The 27,989-nt window shown below is 35.2% G+C and overlaps 1 protein-coding gene across 1 annotated transcript in view; it reads left to right on the forward strand.

The window, feature by feature from the left end:
- LEKR1 (leucine, glutamate and lysine rich 1) overlaps positions 1–27,989 on the forward strand; it is a 171,177-nt gene that overhangs the window by 55,117 nt on the left and 88,071 nt on the right. Inside the window, exons 3-4 of the mRNA XM_077750101.1 lie at positions 16,032–16,151; positions 24,481–24,656. Coding sequence (XP_077606227.1) covers positions 16,032–16,151; positions 24,481–24,656 — 296 coding nt within the window. The remainder of the gene's footprint in view (positions 1–16,031; positions 16,152–24,480; positions 24,657–27,989) is intronic.

Consider the following 27,989-nt stretch of genomic DNA (forward strand, 5'->3'; position numbering starts at 1 on the left):
GAAAAGCCAAGTAAAATAAAACATGTTCATGGACTGATTTGCAGCTTCAAAATTGAGCAAATAGAAGACTGCACACAGAGGAACCTGGGCAATTCATCGTACCAGCTCGGCTCTGGGTCTTGCTTATCCCTGCAGCCCTACAAAGAAATAGTATAATGATTCTCACCCAACCCTTTAACAGAGGTGTTTTTGTGACCCTTATAAACATCTGCTCTAAATTAGTTTGAGAGCATAGTGCCATTATTTGATGATCTACAAAAGTCCATTACCTTTCCTCAGACATTGCAATTAGAAAACTTTCAGTGTAAGGCTATAGAATTTGAGTTAGAAAATATTTAGTAAAACACTGATAGCAGAAAAAAATGGCCAAAAATAAAATAAGTTTCTTAACTACAAGAATATTTGGCTTTAATATTTTTATGTGATTTAACAATTTGTAGTTGGAAAATATTTCATAATTTTATTTCCTCGGAATATGGCAGGCAATAAGTTGAATTTTGAAGAAATATTCCCACATTTCTTTTTTGTATTCTCTTTGACTAGTAAAATGAAATGCATGTAATATCTTGTCAGAAAGATTCTTTGGGCATTTTTAAGTGTCACTACAGTATTAATGAAACTCTGAATGATCTTTCATTTGGAAGTAACCATAATAATTCATACCTTTTTCTGTGATTATTAATTTTTTTCATTTATTTATTTGAAAATGAGAGAGAGAGTAGAGGAGGGGCAGAGAGGGAGGGAAAGAGAGAGAGTCCCAAGCAGGCTCCAGGCTGTCAGCACATAGCCTGATGCAGAGCTTCAGGAACCGCAACATCATGAGCTGAGCTGAAGTTGGACGCTTAAGCGACTGAGCCACCCAGGCGCCCCTAAGTAGTTTGGAAAGAACTTTCCAATAAATTTTCTTTTCTTCCCTCCATTACATCTGGGCAACCTCTTCCCTCTTTTATAACCCCCTTCCTCCTCGCCAGTTTTCAACAGTATTCCTAATGTAGTCAGAGCATTCTCTAATCAGAAAGTTTTTCATACTTTCAAGGACACATAAAGAGCAGCTGGTTACTTTCCTCTCTGCCTCCTCTCATGGCCTTTTCTTTTAGCCATCTTCATCACACTGTAATGTAACTCTTCACTTTTATCCTCTCCCACAACTAACTCTGAGTCACCAGAAGACAGATACTATTCCTTTATTTCCCAGTCTTTAGTGGTGCTTGCTGTGGTACATAGTGGCATGTCATACATATTTTTGAGTGATTGATTTCTATTTTTGTTTTTCCTCTCTAGTGTATTTACAGTTTTATCACAGGATTAAAAATAGTGACCTGGAGCTGTCACATAGTCTCTCTTTCTTTGATTGAACCAGATTTACTTTTGCTTCAAACCTAAAAGTGGGAAGAAGGGAAGCCTCAAATTTTAATGATTCTTTGAATATCTTACAATTCTATGCATTATTTCTAGAAGCTCACATATAGCTTCTTGAACCTTTCCAAAGAACAGATGTGTAAACTGGTGTTTAAAACAACGAATTGAATGACATTTTGGGGTGCATTAGCAAATGGGCTATCATATTGTGTTTCAAATGCACTCATTTTTATTGCTTCAAACATTAATTTAGAAATTATTTGCTATTATCTATGTTTTTAACAGAAATTAAGTCTCTTATTTTTACTGTACACATTATGGAATATTTGGAAAGTAGAAAGTTGATGAAAAAGATTGCCTTTAATGTCACTTTCTTTTTTTTAAATTTTTTAATGTTTATTTTTTGGAGGGGAGAGAGAGAGTGTGTGCATGAGTGGGGGAGAGGCAGAGAGAGAAGGAGACACAGAATCTGAAGCAGGTTCCAGGCTCTGAGCTGTCAGCACACAGCCCAACGCAGGCCTTGAGCTCATGAGCCGTGAGATCATGACCTGAGCTGAAGTCAGTCACCCAACCAACTGAGCCACCCAGGCACCCCAATGTCACTTTCTGAGATAACTGATATTGGCTTTTTGAAGTCAGTCTCTTCTTTTTAAAATTTTTTTTTAAAGTTTATTTATTTTGAGAGAGAGAGAAAGAGAGAAAAAACAAGCAGGGGAGGGTCAGAGAGAAGCAGAGACTGAATCCTGAGTAGGCTCTGCACCATCAGTAGAGAGCCTGACACAGGGCTTAAACTCACAAACAGTGAGATCATGACCTGAGCCAAGATAAAAAGTTGGGTATTTCACCAACTGCACCCCCAGGCACCTCCCACTCTCTTCTTTTAAAATATATTTATTTTATATGGAACCAGAAAAGACCGTGAATAGACAGAGCAATCCTGAAAAAGAAAACCAAAGCAGGAGGCATAACAATCCCAGACTTCAAGATGTATTACAAAGGTGTAATCATCAAGACAGTATGGTACTGTCACAAAAACAGACACTCAGATCAATGGAACAGAATAGAAAACCCAGAAATGGACCCACAAACTTATGGCCAACTAATCTTTGACAAAGCAGGAAAGAATGTCCAATAGAATAAAGACAGTCTCCTCAGCAAGTGGTGCTGGGAAAGCTGGACAGTGACATGCAGAAAAATGAAACTGGACCACTTTCTTACATAATACACAAAAATAAATTTAATGGATGAAAGACCTAAACGTTAAGACAGGAAACCATCAAAATCCTTGAGGAGAAAGCAGGCAAAAATCTCTTTGACCTCGGCCACAGCAGCTTCTTACTCAACACATCTCCAGAGGCAAGGGAAACAAAAGAAAAAATGAACTATTGGGACCTCACTGAAATAAAAAGCTTTTGCAAAATGAAGGAAATAATCCGCAAAACTAAAAGGCAGCTGACGGAATGGAAGAAGATATTTGCAAACAATATATCGGCTAAAGGGTTGGTATCCAAAATCTATAAGGAACTTATCAAATTTAACACCCAAATGGGCAAAAGACATGAATAGACACTTCTCCAAAGAAAACATCCAGATGGCCCATTGACACATGAAAAAATGCTCAACATCACTCATCATCAGAGAAATATAAATCAAAACCACAGTGAGACACCACCTCACACCTGTCAGAATGGCTAACATTAACAACTCAGGCAACAACAGATGTTGGTGAGGATGTGGAGAAAGAGGATCTCTTTTGCACTGCTGGTGGCAATGCAAACTGGTGCAGCCACTCTGGAAAACAGTGTGGAGGTTCCTGACAAAATTAAAAATAAAACTACCCTATGATCCAGAAATTGCACTAGTAGGTATTTATCCAAGGGATACAGGTATGCTGTTTCAAAGGGGTGCATGCACCCCAATATTTATAGCAGCACTATCAACAACAGCCGAAACATGGAAAGAGCCCAAATGTCCATCAAAGGATGAATGGATAAAGAAGATACAGTGTGTGTGTGTGTGTGTGTGTGTGTGTGTGTGTGTGTGTACAATGGAGTATTACTCAGCAATAAAAAAGAATGAAATCTTACCATTTACAACTACATGGATGGAACTAGAGGGTATTATGCTAAGTGATATTAGTCAGAGAAAGACAAATATCATGACTTCACTCAAGAGGAAGCAAAAATAATATAAAAACAATGAGGACGACAAAACATATGAGACTTTAAAATATGGAGAACAAACATGGTTGCTGGAGGGGTTTTGGGAGGGGGGATGGGCTAAACGGGTAAGGGGCATTAAGGAATCTACTTCTGAATTGTTGCAATATATGCTAACTAACTGGGATATAAATTTTAAAAAATAAATTTATTTTAGGGGCATCTGGGTGGCTCAGTTGGTTAAGCATCCGATTTTGGCTCAGGTGATGATTTTGGGGTCTGTGAATAGTCTGAGTCGCTCAGTTGGTTAAGCCCCTGGCTCAGGTCATGGTCTTGAAGTCTGTAAGTGGTCTGTGAGTTGGAGCTCCATGTCGGACTCTGTGCTGAGAGCTCAGAGCCTGGAGCCTGCTTCAGATTCTGCACCTTCCTCTCTCTCTGCCCCTCCCTCCCCCACTCTCAAAAATAAATTAACATTAAAACAAATTTTAAATGTATTCATTTTATTACCCTAAGAAATCCAAAAATCACATTTTTAAATGTATATTTTAATGAGAAAAAAAGATTTAGAAGCTGGTTTCACAAAGTAAATTATGTTTCTCTATAAGAATGTTAACAAATGTTTTTTTTTTCTAAAGAATAGTCCTATATAACTATTTTACTACTACAGGGTAAAAAGAATGTAAATAATGCACTTTAGCTAAAAGGGCAAACATTTACCTAAAATATCACTGAGGAGCTCCTGAACAATATGTAAGACTATACTAAATTGGGTTTCTAGAAATTATTATCCATACCATAACCACCAAGAGTAAAAACACAGAACCAGGGTCAGCTGAGCAGCCAGCCCCTACATGGGATAGCTGATGTTCCTGTATTTGGAGAACAATGGCTTTTGTCCCTTTACTTAAGGTGCTAACACTTTTCACAGAGATCACCATTTCACTAACAGCAGTGCAGGCTTCAGAATGCAAATCATGTTCCCTGTTAACCTATTGAATGATATCTAATTTATATTCATACAAATTTTCCTGAGAATATTGCTTTTCTTCAAATTGCCTATTTATTATCGTGAGCTTATTTCACTAAATATTTTCCATTTTGTAAGGATTATTAGAAAGCGATCAGTCTTCAAACTAACCTTAGAAGTTAATTTTAAGTTTGCTGTATGATAGATCCTGAGTCATACACTATTAGGTAAGACTCTTAATTGTAACTGATTAAAATCTAGTGTGAACTAGCTTGGACAAAAAAGTGTTTAGTGGATCACAGATTTCAAGGAAAAAAATGAACCATGGGAGGTCCTATGAAGCTAGGCCTCAAGAATAACCTAACAAAGGACATGACCGCCCCTAAGATTTTCTTTTTGTCTTTCATCTTTGCTTTTTGTTGTATATTAGCTTTATTCTCTTAAGCTGCAGATTTATTTTCTCCTTTAGGAAGGAAAAGCAGTTACCCACAATGCCTGAGTTTTAGTTCTTAGATCTACTACCATCTGAGAAGGACTGCCTGCTCTTTTCTCTAGTTGCAAAGGAAAACAAATCCTAGAGAAGAGTTCTGATTGACCTTGTTTGGTGCAGGTGTTTCATCCACTGAGCCAGTGGAGTTGGGTCCTAGAACATGGAGACTTCTGTGGCAGTAGTCATATGAATGGTTGGAGCTTTCAGAGTGGGGTGGAAAAAATAATTCTTTTCATAAAAGGTTGATGATTCTACATAAAGGGAACCGGATTGGGTGGACAAAACAGTAGCTAACCATTATATGAAAAAGAGAATCATCCAGGGATTTTATATGTTTTTCCATCCTTTAGAGTTAATTAAAAGAATGTTCATCAATGCCTTCTGTGTTACCAAAACTGGGACAGAACAATTAGGGAAGCAAGAATAGAAAGTTCTTGCACTAAAGAATAAATAATGTAATTGTTAAGAGTACTTTGGGTCACCTGGGTGGCTTAGTCAGTTAAGCATCTGACTGTTGATTTTGGCTCAGGTCATGGTCTCCCGGTTTTGTGAGTTCAACCATTAGACTCTGATGAAGGTGCAAGAGACTGCTTGGGAATTCTCTCTCTCTTTGTTCCTCTCTTGCTCCCATTCTCTGTGTCTCCCTCAAAATAAACAAGAAACTTTTTAAAAAGTTAAAAAGTAATTTAAAATGATGGTAGCAATATTTAAAACAGTTTTTATATAAACAATGTGATTTTATTAAGAGGACTTTAAAACAATGGAAATTTCCATTTTTCTCCAAATTATCTTCCATCTAACCTTTAAGGAAATTACAGCAAAACATTTCATCTCCATTTTGTGAAAATATACATCAAACCTACAATACAGAATTAAGTGGTTATATATTAATTAAGCATGGTTAAGATTTTTAACTAATGTTTCTGTACTACTAAAGCTTAAGAGTCTCATATTTAGTCAAAGGGAGACGTATTTAATAGTCTCTACATAGTAAAGAAACCAAACCTTTTTTATTACTGATTCAGTTTCGCTGCTGGTATTCAGTCTGTTCAAATTTTCTATTCCTTCCTACTTCAGTTTTGGCAGGACATATGTTTCTAGGTACTCATCCACTAAGAAAAATGAAGGACCAAGGGGAAAATCATGGACTGAATAAAGCTCAAATGAGACTAATTAAATTAAATTAATTTAAAAAGCAGTGTTCATTCAGTCCAATGCAAGGTACCATTCTCACATTGTTAGAAGAGGGTGGGGAGAGACAGACAGAGGAGAGAGAAGAGGGGAGGGAATGTATATGAATGTGTGATATCAAAGTCAAGACAATGGCTTACCACTGTTAGACTTTTAAGACCTCTACATGTTAGCAAGGATATATATTCCTAATCCTTACCTCAACAGGACAATTACCCTTTAGAAGGAGTCAAATATTAAGGGGTACCTTTGTTACCAATGTACTGAAACTGCATTGATAATGTAAACAATAATGACTGAGATAAAATTAACTGCCTTAGAAAAAGATATGTTTTAATAACTAAGCTAGAACTTCTGTAGGAAGATATAAAATAGGTACTATAATAATTTTACAAATAAAAGAAATAGGATATCACTCAAAAGGAAATTGTTTGCATTCATAAATAATTGTTATAAATATTGCTATTGTTCTTTGCACTTGTATGCTAATGACATTTCTGATCCTGGGCATTGTCCAGTTGACATTTTTGAAGTTGCCAGACTCCTGACAATAGGTAAAGAAGTTTTCTTTCTATCTCCAGAGTTTCACAAACTGCTTATGACTTACCTCTGCAAAACAAGAATTCTTTCAGATTTTGTTGAGTCCTGAATGATTTATCTACCTATATGCTTGGGCTCCCCACTTTACATTCCCTACTTTCTTAAAAGGCAGTTTACTTTTCTGGATGCATTTAGGCAGTGGTTAATTCCAGAGGAGCAGTAAGAGAATCCACTTTTTGTAATTGGCAGTTAGTTGCATGTTAATTTCTGAAATCTGTTTCCCAAGAATTCTTGAAGTACTAAGTTGTTTTGATTGATTTCCTTGTTGCAGTCCTAATTTACCCCCTTGATAATTGAATGCCTTTGTCATGATAGGCTACAGTCCTGAAAATCCCCCACCTAATTTCTTTGGACCCTGAACTTCCACCTGTCATCTTAGATTGCTGTAGAACCAGTTTGAGGGAAAGACTAAAAATAAAGGGATCCTTAGAGCCAGGAGCGTGACATAAAAGAATAGAGGTTACAGGTGGTAAAATCCCCAGTGATGTGATTAGCTTTCTTATTGTGTTTTCTGAAGTGTTTGATTATAGACTAGAGGGAAGCTAAAGGGGTGTTTTAAAGTATTTTCAATTTTAGAATTTTTTCATTATGAGTAATATTAATAGATGATCCAAATGAAAATAATTAAGAGACTATAATACCTTTCCCAAATTTGTTTTACAACTCTGTGATTCTCACATGATTCATTTTAATCAAGTTAACTAAGAGAAAAGCTGGGAAGTAGATAAGAGTAATAACTGTGTTATTCTCATGAGTGCATTGGTAAGAGGTTTATAATACAAGTCCTCTAACTTCCAGCACAGGACTCTCTCCACTAGAACATGCAGTTAGTCCCTATTTTCAGGAACACCCTCTCACTAGACAACAACATGTCCTCATTTCAACATAGTATTCAACTTTAATGCAAAATTATTACAGAGAAAAACATGTGCTTGCACGGTACATACTTTGTTGCAACAATATGTGAATTGTTTATTTCATAAAGTTGATATAATATATAAAAATGAACATTAGTTCCTTTCCAGGCATGGCATTTATAACTATATCAGTTTGATTTGAAAAAAGTGAAGTCAGCTTACATAGCCAGAACAGAGTGAAATAATGTGGCCTAACTTCTCAAGGACTATTAGAGGGCTTGAGATGCTATTTATATGTAACATTCATTTGAAGAGTGTATTCTAAGAATTAAAGTTGGAAAGTGTTTTAATGTGTATTTTTTTAATTATAAAAAAGAAAATGATTTGTAAAAAGACAAGCTTTGAATTCTTTTCTGGGTAAATGTTAATAGTTGGAGTAGGCTTTAATTAAGGAATTTTTAACACAAAAGCCATTTAATCCAGCAGTATAAGCTTAACTTTTCTTTAAGTATAGCTTAAATTTCCTTCTAATATTTCTAGCTTTTTCCACATTTATCAATATTGATATGCTTATATACAAGTAATAAGCTGTCTAGGTGTTTAATTTTATTTTTACAAATTTTTATTGAAGTATAAGGAAAGAAGAATGCATAAATATGTACAGCTAAATTAAATTTCACAAAGTGAATTTCCCATGTAATCAGCACGCAGCTCATGAAGCAGAACATAACATCCTTCCAGAAGCTCCCTTTTCCTTTTTTACTATCACCCACCCAAAGGAATTTACTATTGTGACTTATAATACCATAGATCAATGTTGCCTTTTTTTGAACTTTTTGTAAATGAATCATATACTGGATATTCTTTTGTCTGGTTTCCTTAGTTTGTGAGATGAATCTATGTTGTTTTGGATGGCTGTTCATTCTTGTTGCTGTTGTTTTCCGTGGTCTGAATATATCATAGTGGATGGGCATTTGGGCTGTTTTCATTTCAGGGCTATTACAATCAGCGGTGGCATGAGCATTCATGTGCATGTCTTTGATGAATATATGAGCACATTTCTGTTGGCATGTACTGGGTGTGGAAGTTCTGGGTCATGGCCTTATACCTATGGCCAGGTTTATAGATCCAATTATTTATTCAAAGTAGTTGTGTTAATTTGCATTCCTACTAGGCGTGTTTGAAAACTTTTACTGATCTGTAAATTACAGCTTTTCTTTTTTCTCCATAATTGGTCCTGGTATTCTTTCCATGCCAGGACATAGAGATCTACTTCATTCTTCTTTATTTTTTGTATAGTATTACATGGAAATATAGGTTGTTTAATGTTCCTATACTATTGACCATCAAGGTTGCTTCCTTTTATTTTTGCTATTAAAAATATTTTATAACCTCCAAAATTTTAAATGCACCCACATTTTTTTTAAGTTTGTTTTTGAGAGAGAGAGAGAGAGAGAGAGACAGTGCATGAGTGGGGAAGGAGCAGAGAGAGAGGGAGACAGAATCTGAAGCAGGCTTCAGGCTCTGAGCTGTCAGCACAGAACCTGACGCAGGGCTCGAAATCACGAACCATTAGATCATGACCTGAGCTGAAGTCAGATGCTTAATCGACTGAGCCACCCAGATGTCCCTAAAATGCACCTACCTTTTTACACAATTTATACTACAGAGACATTTGACATGTACAAATTACTCATTGTATATGTACATGTGCTTTTTAAATACTTTTTATTTTGAAATAATTTTAGACTTAAAGTTGCAAAAATATATAAAAAATAGTACAGAGAGTTTCCATATGCCTAGCTTCTCCTAATGTTAACACCTTACATAACTATGGACAGTTATAAAAATTAAGAAAGTAACATTGGTACAATACTATTAACTAACCTACAGACTTCATTTGATTCTATGAGTTTTTCCACTAACATCCTTTCCAGTTCAGGATTCAATCTGAAATCACACATTGCATTTAGAACTCACACCGTCTTAGTCTTCTTTGGTCTGTGACAGTTTGTTAATCTTAGCCTTTCATGACCCAAGGCTTCAAAAGTAGTGTTCAGTTATTTTGTAGAGTATCCCTTAATGGGGTTTGTCTGATGTTTACTCAAAATTATGTTGGGATTATTCTCTTTTGGCAAAAATACCACAGAAGTGATGTGTCCTTCTTAGTGTACCATGAGAAAGTGTATATGATGTTACTATGTCTTCTTACAGATGATGTTTACCTCGATCACTTGGCTAAGGTGGTGTTTGCCAGGTTCCTCCATTGTAAATGTTATTCTTTTCCCCTTGCATTTAATACATATTTTGTGGTAAATACTTCCCTTATTCCTTCTACATTTATTATTTGGAATTTCTTTGTGAGGGAAGAACTGTTCCTTCTCTTCCATTTATTTATTCCGTTATTAATGTTAGTATGGAATCATTCACTTTTATTTTTGGATTATACTCAAATACTATAGTAACTTATTTTCTTTCTCAGCTGTTACAGTTTTGGCTATTCGGAGTTGTCAGGGCACCTGTGCCCTTTCAGCATGTCCTATCTTCTTTGGGCTCTTCCTTACTTTCTTACACCACAAAATATTCTAGACTCACCTTAGATTTTACCTGCCTCACCCCTGGAATCAACCAGTTCTCTAAGATGCTTTGGTTTCTTGGAGAATAGTATTTAGAAACCGAGATGTATGAATTGAGTGTGCTCATTGCTACTGGGATGCCCTTACTTCTGAGAATAGATTGTCTTTTGTCATTTATACATTTCTCTTAGATCATGACATTCAGAATATTCATTTATTGTTTTTTTAAATAAATGCATTATCATTTGTTTGTAAGTAGTTTATAATTTTTATTTTTATTTCCTTTTTGACCCAAAGCTCATTAGGTATATGTTTAAGTTTCCATGTATTTAGATTTTTTAGTGGACTCTTTGTTGTAAATATTTCATGTAATCTTACTATAGACAGTGAATGTGGGTATGTGATTTTCTTTTTAAGAACATATTAAATTTTGCAATCCCTATCAAAATATTACCAGCATTCTTCACAGAGCTAGGACAAACAATCCTAAAATTTGTACGGAATGAGAAAAGACCCCAAATAGCCAAAGCAATCTTGAAAAAGAAAACCAAAGCAGGAGGCATAACAATCCCAGACTTCAAGATATATTACAAAGCTGTAATCATCAAGACAGCATGGTACTGGCACAAAAGCAGACACTTAGATCAATGGAAGAGAATAGAGAACCCAGAAATGGACCCACAAACTTATGGCCAACTAATCTTTGACAAAGCAGGAAAGAATATCCAATGGAATAAAGACAGTCTCTTCAGTAAATGGTGTTAGGAAAACTGGACAATGACATACAGAAGAATGAACCTGGACCACTTTCTTACACCATATACAAAAATAAACTCAGAATAGATGAAAGACCTAAACATAAGACAGGAAGCCATCAAAATCCTTGAGGAGAAAACAGGCAAAAACTTCTTTGACCTCAGCCATGGCAACTTCTTACTCAACACATCTCCAGAGGCAAAGGAAACAAAAGCAAAAATGAACTGTTGGGATCACATAAAAAAATGCTGAACATCACTCATCATCAGGGAAATAGAAATCAAAACCACAATGAGGGGCGCCTGGGTGNCCACAATGAGATACCACCTCACACTAGTCAGAATGGATAAAATTAATTACGTAGGCAATGACAGATGTTGGTGAGGATGCAGAGAAAGGGGAGAAATCCTCTGTATTGCTGGTGGGAATGCAAATTGGTGCAGCCACTCTCGAAAACAGTATGGAGGTTCCTCAAAAAATTAAAAATAGAACTACCCTATGACCCAGCAATTGCACTACTAGATATTTATCTAAAGGAGACAAAAATGCTGACTTGAAAAGGCACATGCACCCCAATGTTTACAGCAGTGCTATCAACAATAGCCAAAGTATGGAAAGAGTCCAAATGTCCATCGACATATGACTGGTTAAAGATGTGGTATATATACCCAATGGAGTCTTAGTTGGCAATTAAAAAGAATGAAATCTTGCCATTTCCAACAATGTGGATGAAACTAGAGGGTATTATGCTAAGTGAGAGAAAGGTAAATATCATATGATTTCATGCATATGTGGAATTTAAGATATAAAACAGATGAACATAGGGGAAGGGAAGCAAAACTAATATAAAAGCAAGGAGGGGGACAAAACAGAAGAGACTCTTAAATATAGAGACAAACTAAGGGTTGCTGAAGGGGTTTTTGTTGGGAGATGGCTAAATTTGGCAAGGGGCATTAAGGAGGACAGTTGTTGGGATGAGCACTGGGTGTTATATGTAATGGATGAATCACTGGATTCTACTCCTGAAATCATTTTAGTACTATATGCTAACAAACTTGGATGTAAATTTAAAAATAAAAAATAAAAATAAAAATGAAAAAAATAATGTATTAAAATTTCAATTGTGGCTGATTACATGGTCAGTTTTTGTGATTATCCCACATATTTGGAAGAATGATTATTTGATATATCTTTTAATTATATCCATACATCAAGTTTATTAATTACATTAATCAAGTCCTCTATATCTTTACTATTTTTCATGTCATTCTGACACACATTTGTGTGAGAAATGTGTTAATACCTCCCATTATTATTAGTTATTTGTTCTCATTGGATTTTTAGTGAATATTTCTTTGTTTGGGGTATGTAAAAGTTCATGATTACTATTTTTCTTGGTGGATTAGATTTTCATCAAAACTAAAGGTTGTTATATTTATTGTATTGCTTGTTATTAATGTTAATATATCTTTTGTCATTTTTAAAGCATCTGGTATATAATCTTCTACATTTCTGTTAACTTTTTTTTTTAGTTGTGACTCCTGAAAACAACATTTGGCTAATTTTTTTCTCTCAGTATGCCAAGAGAAATACTTGTCAGGGTACAAAGTGAGGCTGAAAATAGGAGAATTTATTAAAAATATTTTAAAAGTGCATTTAGGCTTTCAGAACCTCTCTCCCACTCTACCTCCCCAAAGACTTTTAATTACCCTGTCCTGACTCTGGCAGATGGCGTAGGTATTATCAAAATATCTAATTCCCCATGTGATCTCCCCACAGTTGAAGCCCATCATTTAACAATTCCTGCACACACCACAGAAGCTTAAGACAGCATTTCACTGCCTCATTTGTTAGTTTTTTTTACTAAGTGAAAATGGTATAATATCCTTTAACACAGATTCAAAAATTAACACAATTTTGTCATATGTGTTTCATCTGTCCCATATTTTTTTGTTTGTTGAAGTAATTTAAGGAAAATCCAAGACAGCATGTTATTTTCACCCCTATTTACTTCAGAGTGATGTGCCATTTTCTTAAATAACAACAGTATTATTATCCCCAAATTAGCAATAGTTCCTCAGTATTTTTTAATTTCCATTTCATTATCAAATTTCCTCAATATTAAAAAAATTATAGTTTATGTGTTTGAATCTGGTTCTACACGAGCTCCACATGTCACATTTGATCATCACTTTTGTTGCTTCTCTTTTATCTAGAAAAGTCACTCCCTCTTTTCTTCCTTCATCTTTATTAATTTCTAGAAATGGGACCAATTGTCCTCATTTGTAAATATGAATAGACAACAGAGGATCTCCAAACTGGTAAGGGAGGCTTCAAATGTGAAAGACAAGAAGCAAAACAAAGAATTAAAAAGCCACAGGATACAGAAGCAATGCAGTAAGCTGAAGGAAACCTTAACACACACCATAGCTGGGGCTCCTGGGTGGCTTAGTTGGTTAATCATCTGACTTTGGCTCAGGTCATGATCTCATGTTTTGTGAGTTCGAGCCCTGCATTGGGCTCTGTGCTGACAGCTCAGAGCCTGAAGCCTGGTTCAGATCTGTGTCTCCTTCTCTCTCTCTTCCCTTCACCTGCTCACACTCTGTCTCTCTCTTTCTCAAAAATAAAGAAAAAAAGAAAAGAAAATATACTATAATTGATATTATCAAAAAATCAGAGAAGAAATTATGTCCATGAAACAAGAACAAGAAAGAATTCTTATAGAATTTTGAAGAATAAGAAAGAATTCTAGGTAATTAACATATAACAGAAATTAAAATTTTTATAGGCAGGATGGAAGATAATGAAACTAAAATAAAATGTCCAAAGTAGTAAGATGGCCTAAAATATAAGAAAATTAGAAGATCTCTTCAGAAGTTCCCACATCTAAATAGAAAGATATTCTAGAAAAAAACCCATAGAAGATGGAGGGGAAAGAATCATTTTCCCTAGGGTAAAATTCCTGGAACTTAAGAACATCAATTTCTGAAGCAAATACTCAAGTGCCCAGCACAGAGAATGACAAAAGACTGACACAATGTATTGTGATGAAATTTAAGAATACTAAGTGAAAAGAGAAAAATTTTAAAGCTTCTGAACCAGGGCAAGGGCAGAATAAGGAGAACCTACCATGTATCATACAAAGAAGTAGGAATTAGACTGGCACTGGACTTTTAGAAACAGCACCAGAAGTTAGGAAACAGAAGAAAAGTGCCCTAATTTTTTTATTGAAAAATATTTTTCTCATCTATGATTCTATATTTAGCTAAACTGTCCAGTCTGAGATATAATAAAGACATGTACACATATTCAGGTTCTTAAATTTACCTCTCATGCGCACGTATACACACACACACACACACACATACACAAAACTCCTAGAGGATTTATTCCACCAAAAGGAGAACACCAAGAAGGAGGAAGACTTTAGAGCCAGGATACAGAGGATATGACATGAAACAAAGCTGAGGACAGTTCCTGAAATAAGAAAGGCAAGTCACAGGATGACAGTTGTTTAGTCAAACTGGAATATACCCAGACAAGAGCAGGGGAATAGAGAGCTGTGGGAAGGATGTTTCCTGGAAAAGAAATGATCTGGAAGAGTTTTCTGCTGTGTCTAAAGATATTGAGAAAGAAGAATTAGACCTCTGTCAGATTTTGAAGATGTACCAATGATAGGTACACAGAAAACTGAGAAGAAAAGGAGACAGTTTTTCAATCCAGGGACAATGAAAAGTTGTACAAGAAAAGAAGTGTGATCGTAACATAACATATGGTTCACTAGTGACGAATAATGTAAATACTGAATAAAAAGATTGATTAACCTGGGAGGGTAAGATGAGGAGGGTAATGTGTTTGTATTTTTGTGTAAGAGTATAGCTATGTGTAGGAAGGTCAGTTCTTACCAGGATTGTGATAGAGACTGCCAGCTAAATACTCTAACATCATTCTTCCTTCTTACTTAGTAATAGAACTGTGGATATACCTGGGAGCTACTCTTGCCAGTTAAAAGAGTATATTTCCCAGCTTTCCTTCAGTAGGTCTAAGTTAAGCAGAAGTAGTTAGTGGTACTTATAGGAAGTTTCCTTAAAAGAGATAGAGTGAGCCATTATTCTCCTCATGTTGCTAGCCTGGAATGGGAAAAGAATTGTTGGAGTTTCTGCCATTATCATAGCCAATGAAAATAAAAGACATACCAAAGATAGTAGACCAGAGAGTTGAAAGTGTCCTGGAACCCTGATGACTCTATAAAGCTATTGTATCTATCTATAATATCTATACTGAAATATTAAGGAATAACAATATAAGCATGTTATTTAGTAATATAGAAATACTAGGGGCGCATGAGTGACTTAGTCAGTTAAGCGTCCAATTTCGGCTCAGGTCATGATCTCATGGTCCGTGGGTTCGAGCCCCACATCAGGCTCTGTGCTGACTGCCAGCTCAGAGCCTGGAGCCTGCTTCGGATTCTCTATCTCCCTCTCTCTCTGACCCTCCCCTGCTCACACTGTCTCTCTCTCTCTCTCTCTCTCTCTCTCAGAAATAAATAAAAACATTAAAAACTTTAAAAAAAAAAGAAAGAGAGAAATACTAGAGGAATCAGGAAAGACATTGAAAGTTGTTTTGGACAGTGGGAGTTGAAGTAAAAGAAAATGATTACTATTTTTTCTTGTAACTCTTTTAGTAATATTTGGCATTTGAAATTATATACATATATTACTTTAATAAAAATTAAATGGATATTTGTTTAGTTACATTTTAATTATTAATTCAAGTAAAAAAACACATTTATTATACAAATTTGAACAATACAAAAGATACAGAGAAAAAGTGATACCTTCTCCCTTCAGTGTTCTTTGCCTTTCCCCAGCTCATCAGTTCCAGTCTCCTCCCCAGTGAAAAGGATGTTTGATTTATGTCTCCCCATACTTTTCTGTACATTCATTTAGCATATATAAAGATATATAGTTTTTTAGAATTGACTTTTATTAAAAGTGTATTTAAATTTTAATTTAATAAAGTTCTCGTGAAGGAATATTTAAATTTGTAATGGATGTTGTTTGTTTATATTTTTAGAATTCAGGATGTAAACATACAGTTAAAAAGTCAACAAGGTGAATTTCAGAGAGTACAGAAAGAATTGAGTCATTTGCTACATGAATTAAAAATTAAACAGAGGCAATCACAAGCATTCAGGTAAGATTATCTTTAAAGAATTGAAAATCATAAACATTGAAAAAGTACATTTAATACTAACTTTATAAACATTCAAATATGTTTTAGTAATATAGTTTCTATATTCAGTGTGGTTGAAAAAAATGGAAACAACTTAACTTGTTTTCTTTTATAACCATTATTTCAACTAAATAGTTTTACCAATAACATTTAAATCAGGCAGACACCTTGCTTTTATTTTGCAGTAACATTTAGAATGAAAGAATGGTAACTAATTCATTTTTCTCTTGATCAGTATTTCTTGGTGTATTTGATTCCCTGACTGATAGTCCAGCGATACAAAAAGTAATAGAATAGGGTACCTTTCTAAATTATAGGAATAGACCTCCTAAATCTAGAAATCTCCAACATAAATGGTGTTAATTCTGCTTTTATATCATCATTGGAGGCTTTATAATACCTAAAAGTAAAATCCCAATGTTCTAAAGAAACTAGGAAGTTCTTTTTTTAAAATAAAATTGGAATTGAATTTATTAAGAATATCAGAAAAACATAATTCTTTTCAAAATTGAGTAACTTCGCTCTTAGAAAAGGGGAATAAGTTAAATGAGCATTACAAATAGACATAGATTCTGGGTGACTAAAAAAATATATTGGATGAATATTTTGAATGTTAGATTTCTTTCTTTTCTTTTCTTTTTTCCCAATCCACTAGTTGTTGCCAGAAACATTGTTTTGTTAAAAATATTGCCTGGGCTGATGTGACTGGGTGGCTCACTCAGATAAGTGTCCAACTCTTGATTTTGGCTCAGGTCATAATCTCATGGTTCATGAGATCCAGCCCTGCGTTGGGCTCTATGCTGACAACACAGAGCCTGCTTGGGATTCCCATTCTCCTCCTCTCTCTGTGCATCTCTCTCTCTCTCTCAAAAAGAAACAAATAAACTTAAAAGAAATTGCCTGGGCTAATAATTTTTTAATATACTATCTGGTGATCACCAAAGGTGGTTGGCCAACTACCTTTTATATATGCCTTGCAGATAAGTGATGCTCAGTTAATAATTTTTAAATGAATGAAGAGGTCTGCTTGTAAAGCAGATGATCATTTTTGTCATCAGAAATCTTCTCTGCCCTTTCCTAGAAATCTGGTATTGAAACAGCATGTGATTCCAGTTCTCCACTTTGGTCAGCCCCACCAGTGTTCAAGCTTGGCTCTTCTAGTAGCTTTGCCTCAGGTCTGCTAAAGAAGTCCCATTTGTTTCATCCATTAATGTCATCATGTATGGTAGGATTGATTAAATTTTAAGATTAGACCAGGACCAGGGGTGCCTGGGTGGCTCAGTCAGTTAGGTGTCTGACTTTGGCCCAGGTCACGATCTTGCAGCCCATAGATTTGATCCCTATTTCGGGCTCTGTGCTGATACCTCAGAGCCTGGAGCCTGCTTTGGATTGTGTCTCCCTCTCGCTCTGCTCCTCCCTGGCTCATGCTGTATCTCTATCTTTCAAGACTAAATAAACATTTTTTTAAAAAAGTTACACTGTGGGGTGCCTGAGTGGCTTAGTTAAGTGTCTGACTTCAGCTCAGTTCATGATCTCGCGGCCTATGAGTTTAGGCCCCACATCAGGCTCTGTGCTGACAGGTTGGAGCCTGGAGTCTGCTTTGGATTCTGTGTCCCCCTCTCTCTCTGCCCCTCCCCTGCTTGTGCTCTGTCTGTCTCTGAAAAATAAATAAACATTAAAAAAAATTTTTTTTTAAGTTAGACCAGGACTAGATTAGATAATTAATGCTACTTTAGGATATGATGGACTGATATGGTCAGTTTTCACTGTTCACATTTTGCATGTGATTTGTAGCATTTTAAACTCTTAAAAAAACTGAGGAATATTTGTAATTTTTATTGTGTTCTAACTTTGTCATCATTTTCAGTTATACTTTTAAGTGTTTTTTAAAAAATAATCAAGAGCTAAAATCAAGAGTTGGATGCTTAACCAACTGAACCACCCAGGCGCCCCACACATTTCTCGCTTTAAATCAAAAGGTAAACATGATTAAACCTAGTGAGGAAGGAATGTTAAAAGCCAAGATATGGAAAAAGCTAGGCCTCTTATATGAGTTAGCCAAGTTGTGAATGCAAAAAGAAGTTCTTGAAGGAAAGGAAAAGTGCTACTCGAGTGAGCACATGAGTACTAAGAAAGCAAAACAGTCTTATTGCTGATAAGGACAAAGTTTTCGTGGTCTGGATAGAAGATCAGAGCAGCCACAACAGTCCCTTAAGCCAAAGCCTAATCCAGAGCAAGGCCCTAACTCTTCAATTCTGTCTATGAAGTGAGAGAGGTAAGAAAAATGTGGAAGAAAAGTTTTAAGTTGGCAGAGGTCGATTCATGAGGTTTAAGGAAAGAAGCCATCTTTATAACATAAAAGTGCAAGATGAGGCAAGATGAAACAGCAAGTGCTGATGTAGAAGCTATGCAGCAAGCTGGCAAAAGATCTAGTTAAGAAAAGTAATGAAGGTGACTACACTAAACAACAGATTTTTAATATAGATGAAATAGCCTTCTATTGGGAAAAAAATCCACTTGGGACTTTCATATCTAGAGAGGGGAAGTCAATGCCTGGTTTTAAAGCTTCAGAGGACAGGCTGTCTCTCTTGTTAGGGACCAGTGCAGCTGGTTATTTTATGTTGAAACCAATGCTCATTTATAATTTTGAAAATTCAAGAGCTCTTAATAATTATGCTAAATCTACTCTGCCTACACTCTAGAAATGGAACACCGAAACCTAAATGGTAGCAAATCTGTTTACAATATGGTTTACTAAATATTTTAAGCCTATTGTTGATGCTTACTGATCAGAAAAAAATATTCCTTTCAAAATATGTCAACTGCTCATTGACAATGCACCTGGTCACCCAAGAGCTCTAATGGAGATTACAATTAGATTAATATTATTTTCATGCCATCCATTCTGCAGCCCATAGATCAAGGAGTGATTTTAACTTTCAAGTCTTATTATTTGAGAAATACATTTTATAAGGCTATAGCTGCCCTAGATAGTGATTGCTCTGATGGATTTGGGCCAGGTAAACTGGAAACTTTCTGGGAAAAACTTACCATTCTAGATGTCATTAAGAACATTTGTGATTCATGGGAAGGGGTCAGAATATCAACATAAACAGGAGTTTGCAAGATGTTGATTCCAACCTTCATGGATGTCTTAGAAGAGTTCAGGATTTCAGTGGAGGAAGTAACTGGTGTGGTGACAATAGCAAGAGAACTAGAATTAAAGGTAGAGGCTGAAGACATGACTGAATGGCTGCAATTTCATGATAAAATTTTGGTAGGTGAGGAGTTGTTTATTTTGAGTAAGCAAAGAAACTGGTTTCTTGGGATGGAATCTACTCTTGGTGAAGATGCTAGGAAGATTGTTGAAATGACAAAAGGTTTAGAATATTATATAAACTTAGTTGATAAAGCTTAAAGTTGATAAGCAAAGAAACTGATTTCTTGGGATGGAATCTCCTCCTGGTGAAGATGCTAGGATGATTGTTGAAAGGACAAAAGATTGAGAGTATTACATAAACTTGGTTGATAAAGCAGTAATAGGGTTGGAGAGGATTGACTCAAATTTTGAAAGAAGTTCTGTGGGTAAAATGCTCTCAAACAATATTGCATGCTACAGAGAAATCATTTGTGAAAGGAAAGTCAATCGGCATGGCAAACTTCATTCCTGTCTTATTTTAGGACATTGCCACAGTCATCCCAAACTTCAGCAACCACCACCTGGTCACTGGCCATCAACATCACTGGAGGCAACACCCTCCACCAGCAAAAAGACTGTGACTCACTAAAAATGCATATTTTAGCAATATTTTAAAAGTGTTTATTATTTTGAGAGAGAAAGAGAGAGTATGAGTTGGGGAGGGGCAGAGAAAGAGGGAGGCACAGAATCCCAAGTAGGCTGCAGGCTCTGAGCTACCAGCACAGAGCCTGACACCAGGCTCAAACTCATGGACTGCGAGATCATGACCTGAGCCAAAGTCGGATGCTGCTCAACCAACTGAGCCACCCAGGTGCCCCTAAAGTATTTTTTAAGTAAGATATGTACATTGCTTTTGAAGAGATAATACTTTGTATATTTAATAGACTACAGTGTAGTGTAAACATAAACTTTTATATGCACTGAGAAACCAAACAGTTCATTTGACTCATTTTATTGTGAAGTTAGCTTTATTGTGAAGTTAGCTTTACTGTGATGGTCTGGAACCAAACCTGCAATGTCTCCAAATTATGCCTATGTAAGTCTTGCACTCCTTTTATAAGTTACTTCTAAGTATTTTATTCTTTTTGATGTTATTACAAGTGTGATCATTTTCTTAATTTTATTTTTGGGATTAGTCATTGCTGGTATACAGACATAAAACAGATTTTTGCATATGGATCACACATCCCATGACCTTGATGAACCTGTTTATTTGTTCTAGTATTTGGTACGTGTGTCCTTTAGGATTTTCTACATAGAAGATGTTTCTGCCTAGAGGAGTTTAACCAGCACTCCAACTCCTTTTGCCCCTACTTATTTAGTTGTAATTACCCTTACAACTCTCAGTCTTTATACTTACAGATTGTTAAACCCCGAGCCTTCAATTCCTCCAATGCTATTCTAAATTCTCACTATTCTGCTTAGACTCCATACTACTCATCTCTCAGCGGCTATGTGTCTTGCTTCATATTTCACAAAGGAAATTAAGGTTATATAAACATAGACAGATTTACTGTGAATGAAATGATGCTAAAGTTTCAGAACACTTCATTCAGGAGCCCCTTCCAGGTTCTCAGAGCACCCTTAGCAGAAGTAAGGCAGTTTAATTGTAATTGGTTAAAATTCTTTCTTTTTCCACTCTTCCCCTTTCTTTAATGTTTGTTTATTTTTGAGACAGAGAGAGACAGAGAAAGACAGAGACAGAGACAGAGTATGCACAAGGGAGGGGAAGAGAGAGAGGGAGATGCAAAATCTGAAGCAGGCTCCAGGCTCTGAGCCACCAGGGCAGTGCCAGATGAGGGGCTTGAACCCACAAACCACGAGACCATGACCTGAGCTGAAGTTGGATGCTTAACGCATTGAGCCATCCAGGTGCTGGTTTCCCCTTTCTTAAACTTCTGATGTTGATATGCCATTGGAGTAGTCACAAGCATTTGTGGAATCTGAGTAAGGGAAAATTGAGTTGGAAATACACATTATAACTGCCATTTGGGAAGACATTTTAGAATGCTTCAATATTACAAGTAAAGCATCACAAACTAAAACTTTGAATGTGTATGAATTTTTAAAAATTAATGGAATAAAAACAATAAAGATCAATTTAAGCAATATAAACTATTTTAGCATAAAAAATTATAACTCTTTTTTTCCAATTATATTACAAGTGAATTCCTTAAGAGAAAGATATATTTTAAAGAAAAGCTCTTGGATTATTTCATAATCCATTCAATGAAGTAGAGTAATTATTTAAATACATTGGAGAAAGATTTAAGTGTCTTGCTAATTTACAAAAACTACTAACATCACTGAATACAACATAAAAATCACACCACTTCAAGGACATCTAAGATAAACTGGTTTATGAGTTTCATCATTTCAAAGATAATTTAAGCCTAGTCATTTTCCAAGGAAACTTAAAATGCTCCAAATCTTATAATCATATAAAAAAACCTTGATCTGTTTTTTTTTTCCAAATTGGACAATGTGTAATATTTAGACAATGTTATCAATAATAAACCATAAAGCTGAAAGAATATTTTGAGACTACCAATAATAAAAAACTAATGGCCATGTTAGATGAAAGGACATATACTTTTTATATTCTCTCCATATAATGCATTATTTTAAAATGGTTCTTATATTAAGAAGTGGTTGAAGAACATGTAAACAAAAATTGTAAGCAAAAAGAATGTAGAGCTGTTATTATTAGCAAGTTATATTATTTTCCTGTGTTTTGTGATATTGGTGGAATTTATCAACTTTAAAATTTTTATTTGTAATGATTTTTCTCATTCTATAGATAATCACATACTTATAAACCTAATTTTGTAGGTATCATTTTTGTTTTTATTTTTTCAAGAAAGTCTTCCTCCCACTTACCACTTATCGTATAAGATTTAGTCCCCATAAAACATGGATCTGCTGTTAGCTAAAAAGCTTGAATTTTCTGTTTCCTGCCTTTCTCCTTAGAGAAGCACCTGAATCCACATCCAGTGCTTTTCCTGTTAAGTATCCTTCTATACCCTGACTCCCTCATATATGGCTTAGTCCCAGCAGCTACTTTACACCAAGCCATTAGCCCCTTGACCTTGACTTAGTTCATAGCTCTGATCTCCCTGTCTTACCACCAGTTTCTGGTTCCACATTCAGACTTCTCATCCTCACTGTTGGCTCCTTTGATTTAGTGATCTATTTGGACTCTTTCTCTGCTTTCTGAAGTTAGCATCTCTCTTAGCTCCCAGCTCTATACGCTGTTTGAGGCATCCCCTGTGGCTTCTGGTCACTCGGGTAGACATTAGTTACCACATAGGGTGTCATCACCCTTTTTTCCTGGCAAAAAGGCTAATCTTTCAGCCTCTGCCCTATATCTATCCTTTCTAGGACTTTCCATGAGAAGTTGACTGTATCTCTTGTCTGTGTTTTTAGCCTCTGACTATGCTCATATTGTTGCTTAGCTGTGTGCACATTTAGGTGTCTCCTTTACCAACAAACCATTCTACTATTCATTTTCCTCTTCCTCTCCTTCCTATTTACATCAGGGTCCTTGACTGCTAGTATCACTTCTGCTTTACTACTCTGTCCTTTTCTACCTAATGCCTCTCTCTCAGATCTTCAGAGGCCTTCTTAATACCAGGTATTAAGGTATTAATACCTGTTCAACCTTTATCTGAGGCCTTAAATACTGACCGTTATTTTTTTTAATTTTCTTATTTCCTGGATTTCTGATATTATTATTTTGGCTTTTCTTCTCTTTTGCTTCTTGGTCTTTTTTTAATTTTTTTAAATTTTTTACAAATAGTTTATTGTCAAGTTGGTTTCCATATAACACCCAGTGCTCATCTCCACAAGTGTCCTCCTCCATGCCCATCTCCTCCCTCCCCCACCCCACACCCATCAGTCCTCAGTTTGTTCTCAGCATTCAAGAGTCTCTCATGGTTTGCCTCTCTCCCTCTCCCCCACTATTTCCCCCCTTTTTCTCCCCCATGGTCCTCCGTTAAGTTCCTCCTAATCCTCCTATACGTGCAAACATATGGTATTTGTCCTTCTCTGCCTGACTTATTTTGCTCAGCATAACACCCTCAAGGTCCATCCATGTTGCTACACATGGCCAGATTTCATTCTTTCTCATATCAGATAAAGGGTTAATATCCAAAATCTATAAGGAACTCACCAGGCTCCTTGGTCTTTTTTGAGGGATTCTTTTCTGTTGTAGTCCCATAAGTGTTAGTGTTATCCAGTGTTTTATCCTCAGCACTTCTCACTTCTTCAGTCCTCCAACTGGGTGATCTATTATTTTTATCCATTCATTTATTCATCAACATTTAAGCATATACTATGTGGTAGGTACTATGCTAGGTGTTTGGGAAACTGTGATGAATAAGACAGATATAGTCTCTGCATCATAGATCTAGTCTATTCAATAAAATAAATATTAACCAAACAATTACACTTTCATGGCTTCAGTCTGTCTGTCTGTCTGTCACTGATAACTCCTATGCCTACATTGTGTCTGATTACTAGGTAAATTATAGCCAGGACATCTGAAGTAATAAAATCACTGAGATTGCAAAAAAATCTGTGATTACTTTGAACTGTGGCACTTGATGAAACAAAAGTCATTCACTTTAAAAGGTATTCTTTATTATTACCCCAGTTTTACACTGCTTGGAGAACCATGGTACGTAGCAAGACTATTGTCTAAGAATCTGAGATTTTCATTTTGGTTCTGTGATTCAGTCAATGTGACCTAATTTTCTTCGCTGTTTACTGTTGAGTGAATTTAAAAGATTAGTGGAATAAATGTGTATGAAAAAGTTAGCTCTATGTCTTTACAGTTAAAATAATAACATAATGGAAATGAGTTGGGCTGACCGTATACTTCAGTCTTCCTGGGGTATACCTACTTTATATCTGTCATCTCAGCAAAATACAAATATCACCTCATTTTACTTTCAAAATTATCTCCATTTAGACAGTAGATTATATGGTCATTCTCAAACCATCTTTTAAAGAAAACCATTTTTTTCAAAGAAATAATTGTTATTATGCTTGCTACTTTTAAAAATCCTAATTTTTAAAACTATTTTACAGTCAAAGATTGGTGGAGTACAAATATTTCTGGAATAAGACTCTTTCATTACTTACTTTTACTAAACGGGAGCTAACCAGTATTAAAAATGAAGTATATGATAATTTTCAAAACTGGACTTCACTGAAAGGAGAAGTTTTTCTACAGATTAAATCCATAAGTGAAACAGCCTTGACAGGTTTGTTATGTATATTTAGAATATAATCATTTTTTTTCTTTTTGGTCTATGGTACATATAAGTAATGAAATAATATTTTATATGATGGGACTTATGACTAACTTTTAAAATTGTTGTTTGTTGGTAAGCTAGCTGGCCATTATGACCTATTTGAACCCTGAAATTCAATAATTATAGGCTGATCTAAAATAAACCATGATACAACTATCTTGAACTGTGACTGAAAGTCTGTTTATTACTGTCAAGTGTGCGAATTTGAGTTTTTAAAAAAAATTTTTTTTAACGTTTTATTTATTTCTAGGAGAGAGAGAGAGAGAGAGACAGCATGAGCAGGGGAGGGTCAGAGAGAGAGGGAGTCACAGACCGAAACAGGCTCCAGGCTCTGAGCTGGCAGTCAGCACAGAGCCCGACGCGGGGCCCGAACCCACGAACCGCGAGATCATGACCCAAGCGAAAGTCGGACGCCCAACCGACCAAGCCACCCAGGCGCTCCCAATTTGACTTTTTAAACATTTTTTCCTGTTAATGACAGAGTATCTCATGTTAGATCAGCCTTCCACAGTTAACTGATAAATCTGGGCAAAGTAACTACCTAAAAACACCTGGAGAGTGACCAAAATCAAGCACATAACAGAGGGAATGTCCAAAAATTAAAAGAAGGCATATTAGTAAGTGAAAGAAGCCAGACTGAAAAGGTTACATACTATATGATTCCAATTAAATGACATTCTGAAAAGGGCAAAACTATGGATATAGTGTAAAAAAAAAAAAAAAATCTGTTTGCCAAGGTGGGATGGAAGGATGAATAGGTTGAGCATGAAGGATTTTTAGGGCAATGAAAATACTTCGTATGATACTAGAATGGTAGATAGCTGTCATTATACATTTGTCAAAACTCAGAATGTAAACACCAAGAGTGAATCCTGTCATAAACTAAGAATTTGGGGGTGTTTGTGATGTGTTAGTATAGGTTTATTGATTTTATTTTATTTTTTTATATGCACCCCTGTTTATTGCAGCATTATTTATAATAGCGAAGGCATGGAAACAGCCCAAGTATCCATTCATAAGTGAATAGGGAAGATGTATATATCATACCATCCAGGCACCCAAAAAAGATCTCTTATTATTTTCTTATCAATGTCTCACTCTGGTGCAGAATGTTGATGATGAGAGAGACTATGCATGTATGGAGGCAAAAGTTATATGGGAATTCTCTGTACTTCCTGCTTAATTTTCCTATGAACCTAAAACTGATACTTTTTAAAGGCTTTTATTTTTTAAGCAAAGAAGAGAATGGACTGGATGAATTTCCTGGAGTCTTTTTGTTTTTATTTTTGTTTGTTAATGCTAAGGAGATGAAGGCAGAGCGTAGTGTGTTTTGTGTAGAAAAGCTAAAATTCTGATAGAAATCCATAGTCTTTTTGGCTTGAAGACTGAGGACATAGATCAAGGCAGCCTCTGAGAAATAAGAGGATATCCCAGAAAAGAGATAATGAGAGAGGGAGAGCTCAGAGTCTGCATACAAGCTTTTTCCAAATCTCTGGCCTACTTCTAAAATGTATATGCATAGGGAAGACTTTAAATAGCCCAAAGGCCAAAATAACTGATATTTTAGCTGTCACTTACCAAAGGGTAGACATATTTTACAGTTTGAATTCAGACAAGTTAACTGTTTGTTAAAATAAAACAATAACAAAAATCACTACTGTTTCAAGGAATATAAGAGAATTCAGGGTCTCCATAGCATAATATCCCCAATGTTCAAGATACAACCCCCAATTTCTTGAACCAAGAAGAAACAGGAAAGTATAGATCATACTCAGGAGAATAGACAGCAGAAACCAATGCTGAATTGATCCAGATGATATAATTAACTAACCAGGATTTCAAATTAGCTGCTAACTATGTTCCATGACAGAAAAGAAAATAAGCTAGTAATGAATGAAAAGATAGAATATCTCAGCAAGAAACTATTAAAAATTGGATATTCAAGATTGGATGAATATAGTATCTGAAATAAAAATTTAATGCATGGACTTCTATAGCATATTGTGATTACAGAAAAAAGAATCAGTAAACTTTAAGGTAGATTAATAGAAATTATTCATTTTGAAGAATAAAGATAAATAAACATTGAAAAAAGATGAATAGAACCCCAGGGCTCTTAGGGTGGATTGAAATGTACCAAAAATGATAACTATGGGTAAGTACAGAGGCTTTCTTCTTTGAATTTAAAAAATTGTGAATTCTTACTTAAAATAGGAATTATTGTATGTGAGGTGTATAAAGTATATTGATATAACTTATGACAACTAGAACATAAAAGATGGTGAGGAGTAAATAGACCCAAATGGTTCCACTCTTTTTGTATTTTATGTGATATGATGCAATATATATTATATATAGACTAAAAAGGATGTATAATTCATAGAGCAACCACTAAAAATTAGATATAAATGATAAAGCTAAAAAGGTAATAAACTAAAAAGTAACTCTTTTAAAAGTATCCAAACAATGGAGAATTAATATCCCTGTCTCTAAGATTTATTATGTATTATGGCATATGGATCATCAATAGATCAATGAAACAATAGCCTGGTAAATGATCCCTATTTGTATGATTATTTCCTTTTTGACAATTGTGCCAAAACAATCAAATGGGAAAAAGGAAAGTCTTTCAACAAATTGTGCTAGAACAACAGAATACCCATTTGGGAAAATATACTTCGAGTCCTACATTACATTGTACATGAAATTAACTCAAGATAAATCATAGAACTAATATAAAAGCTAAAACTATCAAAGACTAAATAGAGGAAAATATCTTCATGAATTGGTAGTAAATAAAGGTTTCTTGGATGAGGCAGAGAAGAAAAAGAGACCAAAAATAGATGTGTTAGACTTTACAAAATTAAAAACTTTTGCTCATCAAGAGATGCCATTAAGAAAATGAATAGGTAAGCCACAGATAAAATATTTTTTTAAAAACATGTTTTAAAAACAGAGAACTGCAGTCCAGATTGCATAAAGAATACCAACAAGTCAGTAATGAAAGGACAAACAATCCAATCAACAATGGCTAAAAGATTTGAGCAGACACTTTCCAGGGAAACATATACAAATGACCAATATGGACATGAAAAAGTGCTGAACATTATTGGTCAAAAGGGAAATGCAAATGTCAACAGTATATACCCACTATATTTGTTAAAATGAAAAAGATTGACAACAGCAAATGTTGGTGAGGAAGGAAAGCAACTGGAATTCTTATACAAATTGGTGATAGTATAAATGCTACAGCCACTTTGAAAAAAGATCTGAAAGTTGTTG

Source organism: Crocuta crocuta, unplaced genomic scaffold (assembly GCF_008692635.1).
Source record: "Crocuta crocuta isolate KB4526 unplaced genomic scaffold, BGI_CrCroc_1.0 scaffold19, whole genome shotgun sequence".
In the NCBI taxonomy this organism is placed as follows: Eukaryota; Metazoa; Chordata; class Mammalia; order Carnivora; family Hyaenidae; genus Crocuta; species Crocuta crocuta.